Genomic DNA, 7545 nt, shown 5'->3' with positions numbered 1-7545 from the left:
GCGGCTGCGCTCGCCCCTGAGGTGGCCCCGGGGCTGGATGGGGTCCCCGGGGGGTTGGGGGGGTTGTTGGGGGGACCCCAGGCCCACTATTAAGGTGTGTGTGTGTGGGGGGGGGGAACTTGCAGGGCCCCCCCCGCCTTGATGAGGACCCGCAGGGACGCCACCGCTGTCGCTGCCCAGCGCAGCCTCCGGTTGACGCGTCCCCGAGCCAAACCGGGGCCCCCCCAGCTGCCCCCCCAGCACCGGGGGTGGGAGGGGGGCTGCTCACACCAAGGCCATTCATGCTGCCCCCCCCAACCCCCAACCCCATTGTTCCCAGTGAGCCCAGTCCCTCACTGGTGGGGAGGTTCCAGTCAATGGACCACCCGGGGGCCCCATCCCACCCCCCCCCGGCGGGCGCAGGGGGACACGTGGCTCTACAGAAGCTTTTATTTTTATTTCCAAACCTGGGGACCCCCCCCGGGCCCCCACTGGCACATGGGGAGGGGTCCAGGGGCAGTGACACCCCCCCCCCCCAGGGTGTGTGTGTGGGGGGGTGGTTTGGCACATGGGACCCTGCCCCGAGGAGCCTGCAGAGGGCAAGTGAGGGGGAGCAGCCCCCACGGCCCCCAGAGCCCCCCCCGGGTGGGAGTGGTGGGGGGGGGGGCGGGTAGGGAGAGCCGGGGGGGGGGCCACGGTGCTCGCTGGGGGGGCTACATGACCTCGTAGCCGCTGCGGATGCCCTTCATCAGGCAGCAAGCGAAGATGATGCCCAGGATCTGGAAGGAGAAAGGGAGAGGGGGTGACCCCCATCCTGCAGGGCCCCATATGGGGTGGGGGGGGTGTCAGCCCCACACCGGGGGGGGGCTCAGCCCCACGTCCCACCTCGAAGAAGGCGATGCCCAGCGCGACCGCGGCCACGACGAGGATGTTCTTCTTCATCCAGGCTTCGATGCTCTCGAGGCAGCCCTGGGGGAGCGGAGGGGCTCAGGGGGGGGGCCGGACCCCCCACGGCACAGCGCGGGGGGGGGGGGCACGGGGGGGTCCTCACCTTCTCGTAGACGGTGGCGGGGCTGGGGCGGACGTTGCAGGACGTGGTGTTGACGCGGCAGCAGGACCTGGGCACCGTGTTGTTGACCTTGAACCGCTCGATGGTGGCCCAGTCCGTGTAGTTGTTGGCTTCCGCAGCAAGTGAACTGCCAAGGAAAGTGGGGGGGGGGACTCCAGGGGGTCAGGGGGGGGGGGGATCTGGGGCCAACACCCCCCCCCAGGACCCCCCCCGTTACTCACATCCTTCTGGAGCTCGTCCACCGCCTCCGTCGAGGGTTTGTCCTCCCCGTACTTGCGCATCGCGTCCCACAGCCCCTCCTCCAGCACCGAGCGGACCTGGGGGGGGGGGGGGGGGGTGTCAGAGAGGGGTTGGGGGGGGTCCCCAGCACCCAGGGGGGGTCCGCGCCCCCCTCCCCACGCGTCCCCACCTTGTCCTTGAAGACGTATCCGGCGATGGCGGCGGCGATCTCCACGAGGAAGATGATGCTGAGCAGGACGGCGAACTGCGGGGGGACGGGGGGGGTCAGGGTGGTGGCGGGGGGGTCAGGGCTGGGGGGGGGCACATTTCGGGGTGCTCACCGTGGTGACCATGCAGTAACTCTCCTTCCAGGCGCCGCAGCAGCCGAAGAAGGAGATGAAGAAGATGATGACGCCCAGCACCAGGATGGCGAGGGGGCTGCTGGAGGCCGAGGCTGTGCTGACCACCAGCGCCTTACCCAGGGCCACCTGGGCGTAGATGCCGATGGCGATGAGGGCCACGCCGCACACCTGGGGGGGGGCACAGAGAATTGGGGGGCACCCCACGGGGCAGGGAAACCCCCCCCCCCCCCCCAGCCAACAGGGTGTAGGGGGGGGTCACCCGCAGCTGAGCATCCCCTGGAGGAGGCGGGGGGGGGGGTGAGCAGCCTTTGGGGTTTGGCCTCAAATTGGGGAGCCCCTTCGTGGGGGTGATGAGGGGGGGGGTTTCTCTGCCCCCCCCCAAGCCCAGCGGTGGTGGGAGGGGGGCCCTGGTCCTGCCCCACAGCGGGACACTCCCCAGCCCGGCTGCGGCGAGGGGGGGGCCGGGCTGGCGGCCGCGGGAACGCCGGGAAGTCCGGCCTTCCGGCCACGGCGAGAGGCCTCGGAGGGGGGGACACGGTGGGGGGGGGCCGGGGGTGGATCGGGGGGTGCTGGGGCAGGGGGGGGGGCCACACCAGGCACAGGCTGTCCCAACGGGCCCCACTCCCACGGGAGCCAGGACACCCACAGCCCATCCCGGCGCTGGGGCAGCAGCGGGATAATCCTCCCCCCCCCCCCCCCCCCCCCCCCCCCCCGCCCCGCCCCCAGCACCCCCCACGAGTGGGGACCCCCCCCAGCCTCAGTTTCCCCCGGCCGCCCCCCCCCCGGTGCCGCTGGCCCTGTTTGCTCGCTGGGTGTGGGTAAACAGAGTCCGGCCCGGCCGCCCGCTGCACAAACACTCGTGGTGGCGGGGGCCGGGGGGGCTGGCGCCGGTGTCCCCGTCATGTGTGTCCCCCCCCCGGCCCTCCAGGGGTGACTCAGCCCGGCAGGATCAGGGTGGGGACGGGGACAAGTCACTCCCTGCATGGGGGGCGGACAGGATGATGGCCGGAAAGGCGCCTGCCCCCCCCCGCGTTGTGTGTCCCCCCCCCGCACCCCCGCTACGGCCGTTGGGCTCCTTGAGCCTCTTTCTTCACCCCGACTTCCCCAAACCCGCGCCCGGCCCCACACGGGGACCCTGACAGCCAGGGGGGCCCGGGGGGGGGGGGCAGCTACCCAGGGGATCCCCACCCTGACCTTCAGGCTCGGCTTCCCTCGGCCAGGGTGTGCCGGCCTCGCCTGCCCAGCCTCGTTACCCCCTGGAACCTACTGATGGCAGAGTGTGGCCATAACACTGCCCAGTGCCAGGCCTCGTCTAAAGTGGGCAGCTTCACCCCCCTGCCCCCCCCCCAGCACCCACTGCAGCCCCCCCGGGCAGCAAAACACCCCCCATCCCCCCCCCCCAGGGTCCTCATGACCCCCGACTCAAGGCCTGCAAGGGGGGGGGGGGCAGCCGGTGTCAACGGGGCCGTATGGGGGGAGGGAGCTGACGTCAGTGGGGGGGGACAAGACGGGGGGGGGCGGCTGCTGCCTGCCGTGGGGCTGGGGGGGGCGCGTCCCCGACGGGGAAGGGCCGATCTGCCGGCCCCGGGCCCCCCTCCCGGTCCCCTCCGGGCCCCCCCGGTCCCCCCCCGGTCCCCCCCCGGTCCCCCCCGGTCCCCACTCACCCAGAAGATGAAGTTGAAGACGAAGACCAGGAACTTCACACATTTCATCCCGCCCTCGACCGCCATGGCCCGTCCTGCGAGAGCCGGCCGCCTCAGCCCCGGCCCCGCGCCCGGTCCCGAGCCCCGCACGGCCCGGCCCCGCTCCCGGCCCCCACCCCGCTCCCGGTGCCGCTCCCCCGCCCGGGTCCCCCCGTCCTGGGCCCCGCCCCGCTCCCGCTGCCCGAGCCCCGGCGTCCCGGGACCGCTCCCCGTGCGCTCCCCACCGGGTCCCGCTCCCGGTGCCGCTCCCGGTGCCGTCGCCGCTCCCCCCCCCCCCCGCCCCGGGCGCTCACCGGCGCCGCCGCTCCGCCGCCCGCTCCGCGATCATGTGACGGGGCCGGGGCGAGTCAACAGGCAGCCCCGGTCCCGCCCCGGTCCCGCCCCGGCCCCCCCCCCGCCGCCGCCGCCGCCCCGCCCCCGTCCCGGGGCACCACAGACACGCGGGTGCGAGGGACCCTTTAATGGTGGCCGACATGGGGGGGTCGCGCCGGGGGGGTCCCGGGGCCCAGAGCTCCCACCCCGCCCCACACCCCCGCGGCGCCACGTCTGGGGGGGTCCCGGCCACCCCCTGTCCCGGGGACCCGCCCCCCGGGGTGCCGTGGTCCTTGGTCCTGGTCACCCTGAGTCTGCGCCCGGGGTCCCACCCACCCCCAAACCCTGCACCCTGGGGTCCTGGTCACCCCGTGTCCTGCACCCCAATATCCCTGCCACCCTATACCCTTCACCCGTGGGTCCTGATCACCCCATAATCTGCACCCCGGGGTCCCACCCCCCCCGTGCCTGCACCCTGGGGTCCCCGTCACCCCATACCCTGCACCCCAACGTCCCACCCACCCCCATACCCTGCACCTCAGAGTCCCACCCACCTCCTCCTCTTCACCCGGGGGTCCCGGTCACCCTCAAACCCTGCACCCCGAGGTCCCGGCCGCCGTGGGCTCAGAGCCCCGGCACGGTGGCCAGCGCGGCCAGCACGGCCTCCAGGTGCTGGGGGTGCGCGTAGGCCACGAGGCCGCCCCAGTTTGCCCAACGCTCGGCCCCCGCCGCCCCCTCCGCCGGGCGGTTATAGACCAGCTCGGGGGGCGGCCCGGTGTCACCCGCTTGCCGCGCCCGCAGGGCCCCCGCCAGGGCCACCACGCCCCCCGCCCAGGGCCCGCAGGATGGCAGTGGGGGGCACAAGCGTCCCAGGCGAAGGTGCTGCCCTCGGAGAGGACGTAGGCGTCCGCCAAGCCCAGGATGACGCAGAGCATCTTGTAGCCGGCGCCGGCGGCGAAGCGCAGGCCGTCCCCGTCCCCGTCCCCGTCCCCCGCAGAGGGGGCCCAGGGCCGCCCGCACCGGCCCCCCCTCCGCCCGGCTCAGCACCAGGCGGGGCGCGGGGCGCGGCGGCGGCGGGGGGCTCAGCGAGCACAGCCGTGTGTCCCCGTACGCGACGCCCCAGTGGTACCTCCCCTGCCACCTGCAGGGGACACGGGGGCGCTGAGCACAGGACACCCCCCCCTCTCCTTTTCCCCGTCACCGGGGGCCAGGATCAGGCCGTGCCCCCCCGTCCCGGTGCCGCCCGCGGTGCCGGTACCTGCGGGTCAGGGGGTCGCGGCGGAAGAAGGGCTCGTTGATGACGCCCAGCACGGGGCAGCCCGTGTGCCGGTCGTAGGCCCCGATGAGCACCAGCGCCGAGCTCAGCCCCCCCGGGGCGATGCCACCGACGGGGGGCCACGTCCTCGCGCCCGCCGATGTACTCGTTGGTGGAGTCTGCGGGCGCAGCCGAAGTCACCGCGGCTCGGCCGCCGGCTGTGCGTGGCCGGGGGGGGTCCGGGGGGTTCCGGGGGGGTCCCCACCCCGCCCTCTCCCCGCACCCCCCTCACCGATGGGGTCTATCCAGACGGCCAGGTCCTGGGGGGGGATGCTGAGCGCCGCGCCGGCCAGCTCCGCGTCACCCAGCGCCACGTCCCGGTGCACGGCGGCCGCCAGCAGCTCGGCAGCCGCCCGCTCGGGCTCCAGCACGGAGAGCAGCAGGGCCGCCGGTGTCCCCCGGCGTGGCGCACACCCGCACCGTCACCGTCTCCCCTGCCAGCACCCCGGCCTCAGCGTTGGGGTGCGGGGGGGGGGGTGTCCCCCAGCTCCGCTGCTCCCCCCCCCCCTCTGCGCGGGACTCACCCTGCGCGTTCCTGAACTCGTTGGACTCCTTCGCCGTGGATGTGGCCCTGCAGCTCGGGGAACTGGGGGGGGACGGGGCAGCTCAGCGCGGCGCAGGGGGACACGGGGGCACCGCGGGGGCCCCCCCAGCCCGTCCCCTAACCTCCTTGCCCAGGTCGTGCTTGATGACCTCCTGGATGAGGACGTCCGCCAGCGTCTTGAAGTCCTGCAGGAACCTCCTGTTCCTGTCGGGCCCCGTCTTCTCGGCCACCAGCAGCTGGAAGAGGGGCTCCTCGTGCCGGCACAGCCGGGCGATGTGCGCCGCCTTCTCCGAGACCCCCACCAGCGCCTGCAGCAGCCCCGCCATGGCCGGGGCTGGGGGGGCCGCGGCGCTCAGGGGGGGCCCGGCCACCTCCCTGCGCCCCGCATGGCCCCACGGCCCCGGCCCCCCCGCGCCCTGCCTGTAATTGCCGGGTGCAGGCAGCAGACAGGGCCGCATCCTGCCCGGCGCTGTCCCCAGGGTGGGGACGTGGCTAAAATTATCCTGCCCAGCTGCCAGGGGGTGGGGACATGGACGTGGGGATGTGGGGACATGGGGACATGGACATGGGGGCCTGGAATGTGGGGGTGGGATGTGGGGACGTGGATGTGGAGATGTAGCGATGTGGGGACGTGGACATGGGGGTCTGGGACGTGGGGACATGGGGACATGGGCACAGGGGTCTGGGACGTGGGGATGTGGGGACATGGGGACATGGACATGGGGGTCTGGGGACGTGGACATGGAGACGTGGGCGTAGGGATGTGGGGATGTGGGGATGTGGGGACACGGGGATGTGAATGTGGGGACGTGAAAGGGGACACGTGGACACATGGGGATGGGGACGTGGGGACGTGGGGACATGGGGACATGGACATGGGGACACGTGGGATGGGGATGTGAGGACATGGGGGTGTGGGGACACGGGGACACGCGGATGTGGGGACGTGGGACAGGGACACGGGGACACGGGGACGTGGGGCTGTGCCCAGCCAAGGACGTGGCCCCACTGTGGGGTCCCCGCGCGGGGGGGGACTGTCCCGCGTGGAGGACGCAGCAGCCAGGGCTGGGGGGTCCCCGCTGCACCCCCGGAGATGTGGGGGGTGTCGGGGCCGCGCCCCCCCCCCCCGCCCCAGCAGCGCGTCCCCCGCCGCGATGCCCCGCGGGGGGACCCCCACCCCCGGGCCGCCCCCACGCGCGGGACGCCCTCCCCTGTCGTTCCCCCCCTCTGCGGCGCCTCCGGGGGGACCCCGGGCCCCCGCCCGCCCCCCCGCGTTGCCGTTACCGGGGCCGGTGCCGCTGACAGCTCCTGCGGGGCGGCCCGGGGGCGGGGCCGGTGGCGACACGTCACGCCGCCGCCTTAACCCCTTCGGGCCCGAGCGCGGGGGGGGACACACGACACCCAGGCGTCCGGGGGACCCCGGTGCGTGGAGGGGGGACAGGGGGACACGACGACAACACAACACCCGGCGTCGGGGCTCCGAGCGCCGCCTCCTCCTTCCGCTTCTCCCCCCTGCGGCTTCCGGGGCGCCGGTGACACCGGGGCGCGGCGACGTCACCGCCGAAGGGGACCCCCGCCCCGCACCGGTACCGGGAGAGGGTGAGGGAGGTAACGGCGGGGTCTCCCCACCTCCGGACACCCCCCCCGTCGCCTCCCCGGGGGCTGCCGGTGCCGCTCCGCGCCGCGAGGTGTCGCTCTCGTCCCGGCGCTGCCTCTCGCTCCGGTTTTTTACCGGCGCCGGTGTGGACGCGCGGGCTCCGGAACGGCGGCGCGGCGCCCCCTGGCGGGATGCGGTTGCGCCACAGGCCCCCCGGGAAGGGGCGGGGGAGGGGGGGAACGGGACCGCTCCCCCGCCGTACCGGGACACCCCCCCCCTCCTCCCCACTTTCCCTTCCCCGCGTCCCACCGTTTGACCGGGCCCCCCCCCCTCCTCCGCCGCCTCCCGGGAGCGGTACCGGCGCGGCCCCGGTGCCACGGGCGCGGCCGCGCCTCCCTCTTGCCCTCTCCATGGTTCTGATGGGGTCGGCACCGGGGAGCGGCGC

The 7545-nt window shown here is 74.6% G+C and overlaps 2 protein-coding genes across 2 annotated transcripts; both read right to left on the bottom strand.

The window, feature by feature from the left end:
• Positions 1 to 671: 671 nt before the first annotated feature.
• On the bottom strand, positions 672 to 3695 carry CD63 (CD63 molecule). Its single transcript, XM_074807820.1, has 8 exons — positions 3626 to 3695; positions 3294 to 3367; positions 1609 to 1797; positions 1458 to 1532; positions 1254 to 1365; positions 1031 to 1158; positions 865 to 948; positions 672 to 758 (listed from the first exon to the last, which is right to left on the bottom strand). Exons 2-8 carry the CDS (start codon positions 3357 to 3359, stop codon positions 693 to 695), a joined length of 720 nt encoding a protein of 239 aa, XP_074663921.1. The 5' UTR covers positions 3360 to 3367; positions 3626 to 3695; the 3' UTR covers positions 672 to 692.
• A 486-nt stretch (positions 3696 to 4181) lies between these two features.
• Positions 4182 to 7397, bottom strand: INPP1 (inositol polyphosphate-1-phosphatase). The gene is given in 11 exon segments (XM_074807787.1): positions 4182 to 4472; positions 4475 to 4627; positions 4629 to 4785; positions 4903 to 5030; positions 5032 to 5078; positions 5192 to 5348; positions 5350 to 5393; positions 5484 to 5511; positions 5513 to 5545; positions 5626 to 5837; positions 6788 to 7397. Coding segments are annotated over 10 exon segments (1155 nt in total). The 5' UTR covers positions 5830 to 5837; positions 6788 to 7397; the 3' UTR covers positions 4182 to 4268.
• Between the last annotated feature and the right edge of the window lie 148 nt (positions 7398 to 7545).

The sequence above is a fragment of the Strix aluco genome, chromosome 27 (assembly GCF_031877795.1).
Source record: "Strix aluco isolate bStrAlu1 chromosome 27, bStrAlu1.hap1, whole genome shotgun sequence".
In the NCBI taxonomy this organism is placed as follows: Eukaryota; Metazoa; Chordata; class Aves; order Strigiformes; family Strigidae; genus Strix; species Strix aluco.
Note: the sequence above shows the minus strand (reverse complement) of the source record. Positions and strands in the feature narration are given on the sequence as shown.